This window comes from Pseudochaenichthys georgianus, chromosome 8 (genome assembly GCF_902827115.2).
Source record: "Pseudochaenichthys georgianus chromosome 8, fPseGeo1.2, whole genome shotgun sequence".
In the NCBI taxonomy this organism is placed as follows: Eukaryota; Metazoa; Chordata; class Actinopteri; order Perciformes; family Channichthyidae; genus Pseudochaenichthys; species Pseudochaenichthys georgianus.
Genome location: NC_047510.2, coordinates 6,463,426 through 6,482,589, shown reverse-complemented (window position 1 = coordinate 6,482,589; position 19,164 = coordinate 6,463,426). Strand labels below are relative to the sequence as shown.

Here is a 19,164-nt window from a genome sequence, read left to right as displayed (position 1 = left end):
ACACACACACACACACACACACACACACACACACACACCTAATCTAACCTCAATGGGGTCTCCTAAAGGAAATATGTGCAGGAATCAGTGAGAGATAACAACATGTTTTGTAACAGACCAGAGTGCTTTCAAAAAGCTTTGTCATTGGTTCACAAAGCGGTAGGGAAAGATTGAGTTAAAGATAAAAAAAATGTCGTTTTTGTTTGCATCTTTGTTTTTGGTGGCCAACTCCAATTTGGTTGGTCGCTGTCGCCTTTTGGGTTTTTGGTTGCCGCCATCTTGGTTAAATGTGTCGCCAACGTGGTTTTTGTCCAATGCCATATTTTTTTCGTAACCAGAAGTGACACAAAAGGTGGGACTAAGTCTAACCTAATTCTGAACATTAGGTAGACGATCAAAATTGTTACATTAACTTTAACGAAGTGATAACACAAACTGGAAAAGGTTAAGGTTGTAAGACTTAAACACAACAACACGATGGTAATGACCTGTCAATATCAAAGTTGCCCTGCCCTAAACCATATATGATGCTTTATTGTCGACTCGATTTTACTTCAAACTGTACCTTTATTGACTAAATGAACATAATTGATTGAAGAAGACTTACCCCCTAAACGCACCAGGAGCGTCTGCGCCGCGTTACGTTGCGGCTGCGCCACGCTGCGACCTCCTCCTGCGACCTAACACACCAGGCGCGTTTCAAAACGTTGCGGAAGCGGAGCGTCGTGTGTGCAGCCTCGCAGTTCTTAATTAACTTTAAAACATTAATATGTAGTTGTTACCTTCCACTCCACAAACTGCAGCGACTAAAAACCAGGCCTTGTCCTCTCTGATGTTGTCCTTGTAAAAAGCATTGGTTACATCGTGTTTCTCCACTTCCATTATGAACACCTCGTCGTCCATTGTGCGTATCGTAGTGGAGGTGTTGTGATGAAGGAGGGGGGTCTGCTAAATTAGTATATATGCGGGATGGGCCTGGCCCGGATGCTCACCTTTCCACTTCCTGCGAGGGGGGGGCTGCCTGCCCGACCTTACCTTACGGCTGCGCCGCGGCAAAAATAGAATTCATCCTAATTTTAGAGAAGCGCTGCGCCGAGTCGCTTCTGGGACGCGTCTGAGCCGTAACGCGGCGCGTGTGGTGGAACAGCACCCATTGACTAGAGTGGCCGCGATCCTTACGACCGCCGCGGCGCGGCCGTAACGCAGCGCAGACGCTCCTGGTGCGTTTAGGGGGTTATAACTAAATACTAGTACCATAAACTAATCAGGTTACTGTTTACTAAGGTGATAAATCAAGTTAGGAGTGCCATTTTCACATCGTCTTCTTTCTTTGGATAATAGAGAGAATAAGTCTAGTTGGCAGCTCATAGAGTTTTATTGTGAACTACAAATTGTTATGATAGAAATATATACAGCACATAGAAACTGCCGGATGCTAACTTGCATATGTTGGGAAATGTCCACTGTAGAATAAGCTGCGTTTATAAGCATTAAAGCCTATGTGGACAATAGTTTAAAATGGTTTGGCAGATTTGGAGTAGTTTGGGGGTTATTGAGGAATACAATACAGCTTTATTTATAGAGCACTTTAAAACTCCAGACCAAGTGCTGTACAGTCAAATAAACAAAACAAAACATACAAAAAAATAACACAGCACAGCTCACACACCATAAAACAAGTACAAGTAAAAACAATAGACAATTTAAAAGCAATAAAAGCAACGCTCTAAAATATGTTAATACGCTAAGGAGAAGAGGTGGGTTTTAAGAAGCGATTTAAAAGCAGGCAGTGTGGAGGCCTGTCTGATGTGCAGGAGCAGATCATTCCACAGTGTGGGAGGAGCCTATCTGATGTGCAGGGGCAGATCGTTCCACAGTGTGGGAGCCTGTCTGATGTGCAGGGCAGATCGTTCCACAGTGTGGGAGGAGCCTGTCTGATGTGCAGGGGCAGATCGTTCCACAGTGTGGGAGGAGCCTGTCTGATGTGCAGGGCAGATCGTTCCACAGTGTGGGAGCCTGTCTGATGTGCAGGGCAGATCATTCCACAGTGTGGGAGGAGCCTATCTGATATGCAGGGGCAGATCGTTCCACAGTGTGGGAGCCTGTCTGATGTGCAGGGCAGATCGTTCCACAGTGTGGGAGGAGCCTGTCTGATGTGCACAGGGTTGGGTTGTAACGGAATACATGTAACGGCGTTACGTAATCAGAATACAAAAATCAAGTAACTGTATTCAGCTCGCGTTACATTTGAAAAACGAGTAATCTGATTACATTTACTTTGGTAAACCTGAAGTGAATACATTATGGATTACTTATTGGAATTATTGGTGGAAAGATTTCCTCACAACATTTAATATTCATTACTAAAGGTACAGTCGATTCATCACAGCGCACAAAACCTATTACCGCCGCAGATGGGCCAAAAAAGCGTTTTAAAAAAAATCGCGGGTCCGCTCGCTCAGTGAAACAATAACAACGAAACATGGAGGAACAAAAGTCTGCATTTAAATCGCGTGTGTGTGGTTAAAACACATCAGCCTAGTAAGGCTCTTTAGCCTTACTAATGATTATTTCTGAAGGTACACACAGTGAAGGCGGTGCGTGAAAGGCGGTGCGTGAAAGGCGGTGCGTGAAAGGCACTGCGAGCTCGTCTTCTCAGAGGCGGAGTTAACCCTCCCGCTGCCTCCTGGTGCTGCAGAGATGTCATGAAGTGAAGGAGGTTTTCCTTCTATAAAACAGCTGCGGGCAGCAGATACTGTGAGAGTCACGGATATGAATACATAGATCAAGGCAGACTGGTGCACACTCTCCTGTTTTGCCAATCCGGTGCTTAAACAAATATAGCTCTACACCCCTGGCCGAAATGTCCTTAAAATGAAGTCCGAGTTCGACATTTTAATTCATGTCCTGCCAACACTGGCAGGACAGAAGGCGACACGCCCGTTCTAAGCCGTGTCCCTCACCTCACATCCCAAGCTGCATCCCCAAAAAGTTTATTATGTTGTTACATCGTTTCAGATGTTATGTTTCAGTTGTGCTCTTGATACGCCATTAAATCAGTAAAACACGTTCAGTTTCCTTTTGCTTTTTGTGTCTCCTGTTCACCAAAACATACCCATCTGTGATGGAAAAAGAAAGTAATCCAAAAGTAATCTAAAAGTAATCCGATTACGTTACTGTAACTGTATTCGGATTACTTTCAGAGCCATGTAATCAGTAACTGATTACATTTACAAAGTAACCCTCCCAACCCTGGATGTGCAGGGCAGATCGTTCCACAGTGTGGGAGGAGCCTGTCTGATGTGCAGGGCAGATCGTTCCACAGTGTGGGAGGAGCCTGTCTGATGTGCAGGGCAGATCGTTCCACAGTGTGGGAGGAGCCTGTCTGATGTGCAGGGGCAGATCGTTCCACAGTGGGGGAGCCTGTCTGAAGTGCAGGGGCAGATCGTTCCACAGTGTGGGAGCCTGTCTGATGTGCAGGGCAGATCGTTCCACAGTGTGGGAGCCTGTCTGATGTGCAGGGGCAGATCGTTCTACAGTGTGGTAGCCACTACAGAGAAGCAACGGTCCCCTCTGAGCTTTGACTTGGTTCCGGGCACATTCAGGAGCAGTTGATCAGCTGACCTGAGAGGGCGGGTGGGCGTGTAAGGGTGTAGCAGCTCAGAAAGATATGGTGGGGTCATGCCATTTAGGGATTTAAAAGGATTTTGAAATGATTCCTAAAATATATTGGCAGCCAGTGGAGCGAAGCCAAAATGGGGGAAATGTGGTCATATTTCCGTGTGCCTGTTAAAAGCCTTGCTGCGGCATTTTGCACCATCTGCATGACGTTTATAAATACATGTCCCGGTGGCCTGATTTTGATACATTTTGCATCGATTTTGAAGTTTTAGGGGACTAATTTTGATCATTTTGATTGGAAAGAGTGCTTATTTATTTGAAATAAAATTCATCCAGTGGTCGCATCCCTACTCATGGTAGTCAAAATCAGCCCACTGGGAGTACAAATATGGCCACTTTCTGGTTGGAACTGTCCCCGTACTATACATTTCTAAAATAAAACTTTTGCTGGTACTAAACATTGCCGGGTTCAAAGTGCTGGCAAGACTAAATGCAGGTTTAAGGCACTTGTGCATTGGCCTCACGTTAAAGGACACAACTTATTGTAGGTGACAATGCTGCAGACAATTGGTTCTTAAAGGTCATCCGAGCTACTTCTTTTACAAGTATTGTGGTATTGGTGTCTACACAAAAGAAGAAGCCTCACTTTTCATTTACTTTCTTTCCAGCTCCCCTCTCCGACCACCATGGGTGAAGCCCTTCGAGGAATATCCTGCTACTTAAGAGAGGTAAGAGTCCATGTTTCTGTTTCTATTTGGAAAAATCATTAAATAATAAAGAATATAATCGCTAAGGACAACGAATCGCTTGAAATATTTGAATCAAACCAATAAAGAGTGAGAGTAAGCTGAGGTAAGGTAATGCTGAATGATTACATTGTTTAAATGTTCACATAGCTCGCATCTCTTATAACCCTGGAAAGGGAATTACAACTTTAGGTGCAAAAGTAAAATGGTTGGGCTGTCGATTTTCTAATTTGTGTGAAATTGTGCATTGAAACAATGTCAGCAAACAAAGTGTCCTTAAAGCAGTGGTCATTCCCCACTTTGAACATGTGGGCCTTTTCAAGCCCCACCTGTTCCTCATCGCTCCAATAAAATGGTAGGCCAAGCTTCAAATGTCAAATGTATCGTTCTATAACAGGGGTCTCCAATCTTTTTTAGGATGAGAGCTACTTTAAAAAAATAAAACAAGTCGTGAGCTATTTTTACTCTTTCTTTGCAGTGTATATATTTAGCACATTTTAACATTATTATATGAGGCATGTGGCGCAGTGGGTTGTGTGTTGGTGTTTGGGTCAGGGGGCCACAGGTTCAAACCCCACTGCAGTCAGCATGTCGTTGTGTCCCTGGGCAAGACACTTCACCCCAAATTGCTCCTGTGGTGATTTCCCACAGTATTAAGTGTGTAAGTCGCTTTGGATAAAAGTGTCTAAAAAAAACATGTAATTGTATGCTGACCTTTAACCTTTGTGTGCTGTTTGGGTCTGTGGGACCCGTTTTTAGTGTTTACTACAAGAAAATGTATGCAATTTAATTATTTTAACCTGCTTTATTTGGGGGTGGACTTCACATCCTCTAGGGGGGTCCGGGGCTATTATCACATCTCTGCGCCCCACACTTTGAGAAACGCTGCCTTAAAGGGTAATACAACTGCAATTAATTAGTTATGTTGGCCAGTCCTTGTAAACAGTCGAAATAAGTTTAAAATCAATCCTAAGAGTGGGTGCAGAGTTCTGAATTAATTGCTTTTCGATGGATTTTTCTTGGAGGAGTGCATTAATGTAATTAAATCTACTTGAAATAAATGCATGAACAATGTTTTGAGCATCTTGTTGGGAAATGAGAAGCGGACTTTGCATATATTTCAGAAATGAAAAAAGAAACTGATTAGCCCGAGATGAAAACACCAGACAAAGGGCATTATGTTACAGATATCAACAGGTAACAACTTCTTTACAGTTCTGAGCAGAGGTACTTCCCTCTGGTGTAACATTTGAGGAGTGTATGGGTTAAACTCCTACATGTGCAGCGGCAACTAATATTTACTCCTTGAGGTCTTGTGTCCACATAGCCTGCATTTCTGTTTGGTTTTTTACCGTTCGTAAAATAGAATCTGTGAGGTAAATAGGAGAACGCATGAACAGAGCAAATGAATGGTTACAGGCCTGGGAATGAACGCTGCACTGAGAAGTTTTAATTATCATTCTTTTAATCTAATTAGTTTCTCATTTCAATTTACATTTGTAATATCTATTACAATGTGTAATCTTTCAGGAATCAGATTGTATCAAATCTAATTGAAAACAATTGTATTATTGCGGGATCTTTGTATAGCAGGAGAGGCTCAGGTGTAATATAACATTAAGATAAATATATACTTGGCTTTCTAATTGCAACAATATGTTGACGTAATTAGTTGAAATGCATTTAATTTGAAACCAAGTGGCTAAATGGGTTTTATCTGGACTGTTTCACTGTGTGCATATTCATTCTTTCATCAAAGTCAGATATTGTCATCCACCGTTAGTTAGGTCACTTACTCTTGAAAGACAGAGTAAATATAATATTCTTTAGTTTTTATTGATATTTGACTCTAAAGGTCTCTGGATTCTGTCACCATCAGTGTCTGTGGCCGTAACATTATTAGAATTTTTCACCATCATCTTTTTTGGATTTTGACCAACGCAATCTGTGTTTTCAGCTGTGAACGCTTTGGTTTTAAGGGCAACCAAAATGTTATATTGTTGGTAATATTTGACTCCAAATGTCTTTGGATCCTGTCAGGTTATTCGCATAAGACTGATTTAAAGATGCCCTTTTATGCTTGATGGCGTTTCCCCTTTCCTCTGGTGTGTTATATTGTTTTTTTGTGCATGTACTGTATGTGGCCTGCCAAGGCTGAAATCCCAGAGTTTCTCGGCCGGACATATGTGCATTTTATACAACGATGGATAAAAGCCATTGTAGATCAAAATGACAGAGATGGGTGTAAGGGATTGAGGACAAATAAAACATAGGGCCCTATCCTATTGTGCTTTATGGGGTTTTCCCTGTCCCTTACTCCCCACCTGCCAGAAACGCCTCCATTGGACTCCTATATTTACTTCTGTAAAATAGTGACATAATTGCGTAAGACTTGCGCTTCCATTGGCTAGTGCTCCAACACATTCTCGTGGGGCGGGACATATCTAAGTGGTTGACCAATCACAACAGAGCCGTCCAGCTAACTAATCAGAGCAGACTGGACTCTGGTTGCAGACAGAGGGTGAAAAGAGGTGCTGCAGCACAGGCAATATGAGAACAATAAAGAGCTTTTTGAACAATAAAGTATGGAAACATGTCACAGGAGAGACACTACATACAATTGTAATGAGCATAATAAGGCCCCTTTACAGTAAGTTAATCTCCTGGTTCTTCTTCTGCAGCAACAAGAAGATGTTTAACGCCAAGGATCTTTAAGATATCAATGCAGCCGCCGTTCGTGACTTTATATTCAGAAGAAGTAGCATTTTATCGCATGTATTCAGCTTGAATCAGAACATGTGCAGTGTGAATGTCAGACACTTTATACAATCTGCGATCCAAACCATCACACGGTAACCTCACATCAATATACATCTGCTCTTTGAGCACCCTTACCTGTTTTATTGTTTCAACCTATTCCCTTAAATTGATTCTGGCTCTCTATAATTATAATCAACGCAGCTGGAAATTTAGATTGAAAACCCATTTTTGTGAGCATGATACCTCAGGAATGCATTTAGGGATGATAAACTGATAACTCGAGAATTCATTTTCTTTGTACAAAATGTGCAACACAATACCGCCTTTGCTTTCTCACTGTCTCCGTCCCCACTAACTCATAAAGCTGGCAATGTCCTTGATCTCATATTCTCAAGGAACTGCACTACTTCTAACCTCTCTGTAAACCCGCTCCACACATCGGATCACTTCTTCATTTCATTCTCTCTACCCCTTTCCAAACATAACAAACTAATCTCTTCTCATCCTGCACCTGTCCGACGTAACCTCCGTTCCCTCTCCCCCTCTACCTTTGCCTCCTCGGTGCTCTCAGCCCTCCCTTCCTCTGACTCGTTCCAACTCCTACCTCCAAACTCTGCTGCAGAAACTCTCCTCTCTACTCTCTCATCCTCTCTGGACTCTCTCTGTCCTCTCACATCTCGGCAGGCTCGTCAGTCCCCTCCTGCTCCCTGGCAAAATGACGCACTGCGTGCTAATAGAACCATCCTTCGGGCAGCAGAGCGGAAACGGTGGAAATCCAAACACCGCGACGACCTCCTAACCTATCAGGCTCTCCTCTCCTCTTTCTCTGCTTCCATCTCTCAGGCAAAAAGCACTTTCTTTCAAGATAAGATCCAATCTTCCTATTCCAAACCCAAGAAACTATTCTCCATCTTCTCCACCCTCTTAGACCCCCCCAAAGGCCCTTCCCCCTCCTCCCTTCTGTCAAGCGACTTTGTTAACCACTTTGAAAAAAAGGTTGATGATATTCGCTCTTCTTTTTCTGACTCACCTTTACTCACCGCTGGGTCACCAGACCCTCCTTCCACCCGCACACTAACCTCCTTTTCCCCTCTCTCTCCAAGTGAGGTTCTTACCCTCATTACCACTGCTCGTCCTACCACCTGTCCTCTGGACCCTATCCCTTCAAACCTCCTTCAGACTATCGCTCCTGATATTCTACTCTTTCTCACCCATTTCATCAACACTTCTCTAACTTCTGGTCACTTTCCAAACAGTCTCAAGGAGGCAAGAGTAAACCCTCTCCTAAAGAAACCCACTCTCAACCCGTCCGATGTTATAAACTACAGGCCTGTCTCTCTCCTCCCGTTCCTGTCTAAAACACTTGAACGCGCTGTCTTTAAACAACTCTCCTGTCATCTCCATCAGAACAACCTCCTGGATCCGCACCAGTCTGGTTTCAAGGCAGGTCACTCCACAGAAACTGCCCTCCTTGCTGTCTCTGAGGAACTGCACACTGCTAAAGCAGCCTCCCTCTCCTCTGTCATCATCTTTCTGGACCTGTCTGCTGCATTCGACACGGTGAATCATCAGATCCTCCTTCGCACTCTCCAAGAACTTGGAGTTTCAGGCTCTGCACTTTCCCTCCTCACCTCATACCTCAAAGACCGTACCTACAGGGTAACTTGGAGAGGGTCCGAGTCTGATCCTTGTCAATGAACTACAGAGGTCCCTCAGGGCTCTGTTCTTGGTCCCCTCCTCTTCTCCCTATACACAAACTCGCTCGGATCTGTCATCAGCCCGCATGGTTTTTCATACCACTGCTACGCTGACGACACCCAATTAATTCTGTCCTTTCCCCGCTCAGAGACCCAGGTCGTCACACACATCTCTGCTTGTCTAACGAACATCTCTCAGTGGATGTCTGCTCACCACCTCAAGCTCAACCTTTACAAGACTGAACTGCTTTTCCTTCCGGGAAAAGATTGTCCCACTCTTGACCTGACAATCAACATCGGCACCTCTGTTGTTTCCCCGACTCAGACTGCAAGGAATCTGGGTGTGACCCTAGATAACAAACTGTCCTTCACTGCAAACATCGCTGCTACAACCCGCTGCTGCAGATACACTCTTTACAACATCAGGAGGATGCGTCCCCAGCTGACCCAGAAAGCAACGCAACTTCTGGTCCAGGCTCTCGTCATCTCACGCCTAGACTACTGCAACTCCTTCCTGGCTGGTCTACCTGCATGTGCCATCCGACCTCTGCAGCTCATCCAGAATGCAGCGGCTCATCTGGTCTTCAACCTTCCTAAATATTCCCCCACCACGCCGCCCTTCTGCTCCCTCCACTGGCTTCCAGTAACTGCTAGAATCCACTTGAAGATACTGGTACTTGCGTACCATGCTGCAAATGGATCTGGCCCTTCCTACATCCAGGACATGGTTAAACTGTACAACCCAGCACGTGCACTCCACTCTGCATTAGCCAAACAGCTCGCTGCACCCGCACTGCGAGGGGGACCCAAGTTCCCATCAGCAAAAACACGTAGGTTTGCTATCCTGGCTCCAAAATGGTGGAATGAGCTCCCCATTGAAATCATGACAGCAGATAGCTTACACATCTTCCGGCGCAGACTGAAAACTCATCTCTTTCGACTCCACTTCGAGCGATATAATTACTAACAAAGCACTTGTATACTAATAAAGGACTGGCTTATCTAAAGCCAGTTGAGTAGCACTTGAAATATTTTAGCTCTATGAAACCTGATGTACTTATATGATTCTGTTTTCTTCAAGTTTGTATCTTGTTGGTCGAACGCACTTATTGTAAGTCGCTTTGGATAAAAGCGTCAGCTAAATGCAATGTAATGTAATGTAATGTAATACTTTAACTTCAATTCTCACATTTTTTAAAACAGCAGACATTCATTACAGCCTGACATGCCTCACAGCTTAATGTGCAGTCTGACACAAATTGAAAACCAAGAATTTATTAGAGTTGTCTCACACAGCGTGACACGATCCCTGTTGTTTAACCTGATTCGAGATTAAAGCCAGGAATCCATGCTGTTAGCCTCCTCCGCAGCTGTAGTATAACCAGCGAAGGTCATTTATTAATTATTAGTCTAATTAAATTATCCCAGGTAATGTGATGCATGCCCCCCTTTCAGGGACAAATTCAGAGACTGGCCGTGTGGATCCAGGGACACAATGTCACCCAGCAACAGATTTAATGTTATGTTATCCAGATGACTGAGGAATAAATCTGGTAATATCATTTATATTTTAATTGTAATCAACCCTTGTGCCTTCCTTTGCTTCTTAAAGGAAAAACACTTCTGTGGAAAAGGAAATTATTTATTGACATTGTTGGGAATAACCTTGTGTACCCCAAAGTAACCCTAAACATTTTTTAAGGTACATTTCTCATAAATGAAAGAAAGACTGACCTCCCCTGCTTCAGTTCTAAGCAGTTTCCAGACTGTGGTGGTGGTTCTGCATTATCTTTTCTTTTTGCTAGTTTCCATCATATTTTGCCTAAATCTGTAAAGCATGTTGTTCACTGCTGGGCATAGTGAAGCAAAGACGTTGATGGATTAACCTGCACTCGACCCAAGGAACTCAGCGCCCCTGACTTGCTTCACTCATTATCAGTTAATGAGAAGCATGAGGTGGGCGGCTCGAAGTCATCTATTTTGTTATATCGCCAATCAGAGACACTTTGGTAATTCAACAGCGGCTCCAGTTCGCCTCTGTAAGCTGCCTCATCACTTTTGCTGATGAGTCCCACCAGTGCCGTGTCGAACATGAGCTTTATGTTATGAGGAGGCGGTGGAGTTGTGAGTTGTTAATGAGGACTGCAGTGGTCTGAGCACACATCCCTGGGGGACGCCACTGCTGATTGTGAAGGCTGTAGGTGATATTTTCATGTGTACTTTTTGGACAAAGAATCTAGCTACAAAGAGAGGTGGGGGACAAATCCAGAAATATAATTTGTTGTGCACATTGTTTGTTTAGCTTAATCCAACAGAAATACAATAACTGACAAATAATTATTTACAAAGGGTTGTACAAAGGAAATTATGTGTTTGCACCATTTCCAGTGCCATTGAAAAGTAAATTACAAGCTTTTGTTGATGACTCACACATTCATAGATTAGAAAGATGAAGTCGTAGTAAGAAAGATGGGTCTGATGGGTCATTTAAAGTATTTCACTTAAGACCACTGTTTGTGTCCAGTGACAGATCAAGATATCACGTTGACTGTTTTAAACACATTAGCTACGTACGTTTAGTTGCTAGAAAAACTTGAAAAAAGACACACAGGACTAATCACATTGACAAGATACAGCTGGAGAGTGTAGGCAAAACCACAAGGGCAGCAGGTGATTAGGTGGATAGAATCCGGGCAGGGCATGACAATCCCAAAAGCGGGAAAACACAAAGAAAGGAATTAAAATAAGACAAAACACAAGGAGAAAATAATTGTTTTAAATAAATAAATATCATGACAGGATCTTTGTCTCTTCTAAACTTACATTGCATTGCTATTTTTTCATTGTGCAATTAACAACCTTATTTGTTAATGAACATTTATTGTGTAATATAACCCTAACCACTCTGGTTTCAACCCAAACCATGATCTTCTCTCTGCTAAACCTTACTAATTATGTTCTCTCTGAGCCTAAATTATTTCAGTTGTGGCAGCTTTCATTATGCTGTTATATTAAAGTTTGAAGTAATTTCCCGTGGATCAGGATAATTATATTTGTTGTGGGGTGGAATGTCATCAATCTCATCATCATCTCTCTCTCGAGTTTGAAGTACATCTTCAATGTACGGACGTTTAGTTGTAGTTTACCAAAAACATCACTTTAAACTTCAGTCAGACAACTCACGTGCTTCTTTAACATGTTTATTAGAAGCAGCATATACAGTAGTTGAGTTTGGCATCTAGGCTTGGGCCTCATAATTCCACAGATATTCATAGCACGATGAGTGATAATTAAATAACTAACCCCCCGAGCCTACAGGTGGAAGCTGGGGTGGTAGTGGGGCAGGCAAGCAGCAGCGACGTGGAGGTAGCAGCAGCAATAGCAGCAGCAAGCAATGCATAGAGAGAGATCTGGCAGGTTAAATAGAGAGGCATATTAAGGAGACTGTTTGGTTGGTTGTAGAGTAAGTACTCGAGTTGACTGCCTGAACTAGCTCGCAGGCTTCGCCCCATTTCAAGGTGTTTGAAGTGACCTTCAAGTGCAACATTTCTAAAACAGTGAGGATAATTTAAGATGGATTAATGAATTAATCCCTAACCTATTGGTTTTAATAGAAGAAAAAGCAAATTTTTGGGAAAAATAATCAGATGTTTTTCTCTCGTGTGACCAAAGATCTCCAGCAGTGGATGTTGAAAGGGTATTTGCAGGTAATTTGAGATATCATTTATTCATCAGGGTCGATGCTACAGGCTTAGTGTGTTGCATGTTAAACCATGCTTTATAATTGATGGCTGCAGGCTATTTTATATATATATGTGTGTGGATCAAAGACGTTTATTAATAATAATAATAATAATAATAATAATAATAATAATAATAATAAATAATAATAATAATACATGACACTTATATAGCTCTTTTCTAAAAACTCAAAGACGCTTTGAAAAATACCTAACTAGATCAACAAAAACCGAAAAGAGGGGGGGGTGGTCAGTGGTTGAATGCAGTGTTGAACAGGTGGGTTTTGTGTTGAGGGAGGAAGAGTCTCTGATGGGTTGGGGTAGTGAGTTCCAGAGGGTGGGAGCAGCCACGGAGCCAGATTTAAGAAAATAAGCTTCTTAAAGTCTTGACTTGGGACTTGTCAGCCTTCATCTAGGTCTTGACTTGTGCATTGTTAAACGTAATCTTGTGAAAAAATATGAAATATAAGGTACTATATTTGAAGTAATCCTATCTACTATTCCTATATTCGAATAATGTATAAACTATTTTAAAAATACTTTATGAAATCCTATGTTATGTTATATAAATATTAAAATAAAGAACTAAATGAATAAATAAATAACTAAATAAATGAATAAATAGATAATTAAACAAAAGCCAGAGAGAAAAAGTGAGTTTTAAGTGTTGATTTAAAAACCCCCAGGGTCTGGGCCGACCTCACATGGAGGGGCAAAGTATTCCAGAGCCTAGGGCCAGCCGCTGCGAAAGCTCGATGCCCTCGGGTTTTAAGCCTGATCTTAGGCACTATCAACAGCAGCTGATCAGCCGACCTTAAGGCTCTGCCTGGGGTGTAGCGATGGAGGAGTTCGGCTATATAGGCAGGAGCCAGCCCATTTAGGGCTTTGAAAACAAATAAAAGGAGTTTAAAATCTATTCTGAACCGAACTGGAAGCCAGTGCAATGAAGCCAGAATTGGGGTGATATGGTCACGCTTTTTATGGCCAGTAAGAAGACGTGCAGCTTCATTCTGAACTAGCTGGAGGCGTCTAATTGAGGCCTGGTCCATACCCACATACAGAGCGTTGCAGTAATCCAGTCTCGAGGTAACAAAGGCGTTAATAACCCTTTCTAGGTCTTTAAAAGATAAAAACGACTTGGTCTTAGCCAATAGTCGTATTTTGAAAAAGCAGGTCTTGACTACAGTGCTAACCTGCTTATCAAATTTAAAGGCGCTGTTGAAGGTCACTCCAAGGTTCATAACAGAGGGGAGGATATTTTTATTGAGGGAGCCCAGAATATCAACCGGGGAGACTGTTGGTTGGGATCCAAAAAAGATGACCTCGGTCTTGCTCTCATTGAGGGTGAGGAAGTTTTGGCTCAGCCAGGATTTAATCTCTATTAAGCAGTCCTTCAACTGCTGTAATGAGTTGGCAATTTGATTGAGAGGCAGATAGATCTGTACATCATCAGCATAACAATGGAAGGGGATATTATGTTTTGTGAGAATTGAACCTAGGGGCAGTATGTACAATAGAAAAAGGATGGGGCCCAGAATCGAGCCTTGGGGAACCACACAGGTAAGAGAGGCTTTGGCAGAGGAGAAAACACCTAACTGCACTGAAAAGCTACGGTCCGTCAAATAAGACCTGAACCATGCAAGGGCAGAGCCTGTAATGCCTGCGGACTGTTCAAGCCGTGACAACAGGATACTATGATCCACAGTGTCAAAGGCAGCAGTTAAATCTAACAGCACCAAAACAGCTGGGCTGCCTGAATCGGTGGCTAAGAGCAGATCATTAAAAAGTCTTAAAAGGGCTGTTTCAGTGCTATGCATAGGTTTTTCATGGATGCCATGCGTAGTTAAAAATGACTGCAGCTGGGTGTAGACTACTCGCTCCAGGGCTTTAGATAAAAAGGGTAGCTGGGAGATGGGCCTGAAATTTGCGAGAATGGAGGGATTGAGATTTTTCTTTTTAAGTAGTGGCTTAACCACGGCATGTTTGAAGGCAGCTGGGACACATCCTGAGCTAAGAGAGGTGTTTACAAGCAATAAAACACTTGCTCCAACTGATTCAAAAACATCTCTAAGGAAGCGAGAGGGAATGCTGTCTAAGGTGCAGTTTGTCGGCCGCAGGTGCTTGACTACATCCGAGAGAGAAGAGAGGGATACGGGCTCAAAGTGGTCGAGGACAGCAGGGCACAGAAAGGGAGCAGGATCTGGGGTAGCACTAGTGTGGGCTAGCCTACAGTAATTCAGATACTTTTTCAATAAAAAATGTAAGAAACTTATCACAGAGAGTAGTCGATGGCACAATTGGAGAAACATCACAGGGATTAATGATCGAGTTAAGGACGTTAAAAAGAACCTGAGGTTTATGGCTGTTTTTGGAGATTAACAGAGAAATATACTCTGTTTTGGCTGCTTTGACTGCCGTCTGGTAGTCAGCAAGGCAAGCACGAAGGATTTCTAGGGAGACATGGAGTTTGTCCTTTTTCCATTTTCTCTCTGCACGCCTACAAGCGCGACAAAAAGCACGAGTACAATCATTGAGCCACGGCTCTGAGAGAACTTTGTTGCGTCTAAGCGTAAAAGGAGCAACGGAATCCAGTATTAGTGTGCATGTCGAATCAAACAAAGTGATAAGCTCATCCGCACTAAAAGCACAGTTCACCTCTAATTTACAAATCGGATAAGTATTAAAAGCATCTTCGGACTTGGATGTGATTGAGCATGTTTGACGTGTTACCACTAGCATACCGCACCGCTGTCGAACAACGCCGACACACCGTCCTCGTCCGATCTGTAAGGGAAACTTCTGTGTAGCAGCAATGCAGTGGGAGTCACCGACTCAGGAAAGAGACACTGTAGAGCAGGAGCTTTGATGTTAAACACTGATGATTTATTTGGAGCTTCGGCCGGAGAATTCACATCACAAGTCACAGCAGCCACGATCTGACTGCACGGGAGAGTTGCCACGTCAATTCTGAAGAACTCTACCCCAGACCCATGTATTTAGCTAGTTCCGAGAGCATCATCAACATGCTGCATAACAAGATAAAATCTGATAAACTGGGTCAAAGTTATGGGCCTTGGAAAATGTGACCCGCTCTATCGAAATCAGTCGGAAGTCGCAACGGCTCATTTCAGAATAAACGTGGATTTACGTAAAAAACTATTTTTTCAGGGTTCGGGTGTTTTGTTTGATTTTAAACAAACCAAGTCTTGGCTTTCAGAATATGAAACTTTTATTTCCAAAATCACACGATAAGTACATTTTTGAAGCTTGTGAAGGGACGAAGACAGGCACCTCTCACTCGCACTCTGCTCTTCCAGCAGCGCCGCCCCCCTCCCTCCGGCTGACATTATGAACGTAAGAGTATAGTAATCAGATAACACGGCAGGATCCGTTACAGTTTGTTTTCATCTGATTTAAATTAAACAGAGTCTTGGCTTTCAGAATATTAAACTTGTTTCGGCAAATTCAGATGATAAATATAACTTTGAAGCTTGTAACGGCATAATTACAAGCGGAGAACGGAGTAATTTAACGCCACAGCAGGCACAACAACAGCCGGTGTTTCTCGTGAGGGTTTTCCCCGGGAAACAAACACAATACACACAAACGCAAAAATACACAAACACACACACGCACACACGTATACACACACACTCGCGAGCTTCCCCTCCAAACGAAAATATCTTCCCTCCGTAGTATTTTGATCATTTGCTCCACTAATAATCAATCAGATCGATGGATTCCAGAGAAGAGGAAACTTTAAAGGCCTTTTTCTCAAAATGAGGACTCTGTGACAGTCATTATATAATGTGACATATTTCGCTTAATATTTGGAGTACAAAAACAATCCTGATATCATTAGAAAGCTAGGAATATCCTCTTTCCAACCGTGTATACAACTCAAAATGTGTCTTCGGGTCAATGCGACTGATTTCGATGGAGCAGGTCACAAATATTCCCCAACACGATCCACAACTCGCACCCCATCATTGTTGTAGTCCACAGGGAACCCGAAATGTTCCCACACACCTGATTTAAAAGAAGCAGGTGGGTCTTCTAGCTCCTGTGTGTTGTGTGAACTCGCCATAGCTACTAACTTTTCTTCTTCATGTATTGTGTTCGTTTTGTTGTGTTTTGTTCTTGTTCTTAATTTGTCATTTACGGGCGGCTGGCTTTTAGGCGCAATACCGCCCCCTGGATTATATATAGTGTAATACTGCCCTGAGTGACAGACTTTTTTCCCACTCGTAAAAAAAGGCGTATTCGCCGTGTGACTGCATGTGCCGAACCGTGACGTCCGAACCGTGACGATACGGGATGAATACGGATACCGTTACACCCCTAATTTTTAATGTTGTATATCTGACAATTCATATGCAAGAATAAACTTACATGGTTGACCCACCAATGTACTTAAAGGATCAGGAGGATTGTTGTTGTTGTTGTTGTTGTTGTTTATTGACTTGATTTCGTCGTGATGTGTCTGCGCCAGATAGGGGACTACGGCATACTGAGTAGAGCACAAAAGACATCCACGTACAAAAATGATCATATTGACCTTTATCTTGACACTCAGTACTTCAGTGTTGCCTTAAACGCTGCTATGTTCATAGTCTATTTAATGCTAATCTTCTATCCATGAGATGAAAGAGCTTCTCATTCTTCTGGACTACTCGTAGACCCCTTAAAGACTTCAGAGTGTCTGAACTACATATTAGAACAACTCAAGCCTCAGTGGTGGCTCGGGCTCATATACACAGCCAATAAAGTGAAATCAATTCTGGACTTGGACTCGAATTTGAATATGATGATATTAGACCTGCTTCATACTTGATGGTCTTAACGTGTTACTTGTTTGTCATTTACTGGTTTTCCTATCACTCAAATGGTTTGTTTTTAGCCTGCTGTTTTCAATCTGTGTCTCCAAGGACAACCTATAACTCCACAATCCTGTTTGACTCTTTTGGAACGAAAATAATTTGTATCCTATAAAGTCTTGTAACAAATTGACCTTCACCTGCAGCGTGCTTTAGTCTGTATACATTTGTATAAAACAAGACTTCAGGGTCCAATTAGTCCCTTTGAAAGGTCTGTTTATATTCCTGTGTTTAGCTGTGTGTGACGCAGGTAGAGTTTTGCTTCCAGTTGGTGTGTTTTATTAAACTCTCTGTGAGCTCATCAGTGCACTGCCTTCACCTCAGCAGACCTACAGGTGTCTAAGCAAGACGGATGTGTTTTATTCTCGGTGAAATCCCTGCAGTGTTTTCAGCCTGTCGACCTTGCAACAGGAGTTTTACATAATGGTCTTTTCTTTGTGTGTGTGGCTGGACAACACAAACAGCAGCTCAGTCTGATGAACTGCTTCTTTGTTTGTAAATGTGGGATTGCGGGGGTTGTTGTAATGATAAAGATGGCTGCCATAATATCTGCCCAGAAAATCCAGCATTGTTTTTGTTGTTGCAAAAGTGGACTAGGTATGCAGGAAGGCACTACTGGTTCTGTATTTCTTAGTGCAACCCTGTATAATGTCAACAAAAGAACCTTGATTAAAAAGGCGGCTCCATCTTTGGTAAATATTCAGACATGGCAGACAACACTTATCAGTAAATTCCAACTTCCTGTGGAGTCAGCAGTCCGTCTGCCCCTCACCTGGAACACAATCCCACAGTCTGATGACATCTCCTCCTGCATGTTTACCCAAGCGTGGGTTGGTGCAGATATCTCTTTAATTTCCGACAGAATAGCAGACTTTGTAAAAAATAAGCTGAGCTGAAATCTCCTCCAGTGCAGACGGGGTTCATCTGCAGGAGGGGGGGGGGGAAATCCTGCAGAGCTGTGACGACTAAAAGCCATCGATCGTCTTATTTTATGACCTTTCTCCTTGTTTCTCAACTGCAGGTTGATTGTGAAGGACGGTGGGAAGCTTTCTGAACACCCACTGCATTTCTAAAAAGCATTCATCCAAAAATAGAATAGCTTTTACCATATAGTCGAAGTACAAGAGTATTACCAGAAAAATTATTTAAGTATCAAAAGTAAAAGCACTCAACATGCAGAAAGGCACTTTTAACACTTATTTATTAATATAATGTTATATTTTCCTGTGTTTACTTCGTTAAATTATAACGACTATAGTGTACAGTCCTGCATCATGTCATATTTCCAGGTTTGGGAGGGTAACTTTGAAAAAATTGATTTTTGTACAATTACGACTTGCAAGTAAAACATATTTAACTGGAAACCTAATCTAAGTATCAAAATATAAAAGTAATGTAACCTGATCACTTTTTATTACTTTTGCATTACCAAATGAAGTGTGAGACTTCAGAACAATGTAACCTTAAAAAAGAAGAAATCAAGATATTTAATATTAAAAAATGTGTCCTCTTAAATTAGGCCTAAAGAATAGTAAGGTTTACAAATGATGTTTTAGTTTAATTAAAAGCAAAACGTTTTGTATTAGATGCGTTTCCCTGTTTTATTTGGTTTAAGTCTTCACCACCTGTGTGTCCCCTCCTGTTTGATGCCTAATGGTGTTCACCTGGTGCCCCTGTGTTTCCCCCCCCCCCCCCATAGTTGTTGTAGCTGTTGTAACTTAAA

At 42.5% G+C, this 19,164-nt stretch overlaps 1 protein-coding gene across 2 annotated transcripts in view; it reads left to right on the top strand.

The window, feature by feature from the left end:
• doc2a (double C2-like domains, alpha) overlaps positions 1–19,164 on the top strand; it is a 171,943-nt gene that overhangs the window by 125,479 nt on the left and 27,300 nt on the right. For both annotated transcript variants that reach the window (XM_034089111.2, XM_071203940.1), the window contains exon 7: positions 4,290–4,349. In XM_034089111.2, coding sequence (XP_033945002.1) covers positions 4,290–4,349 — 60 coding nt within the window. The remainder of the gene's footprint in view (positions 1–4,289; positions 4,350–19,164) is intronic.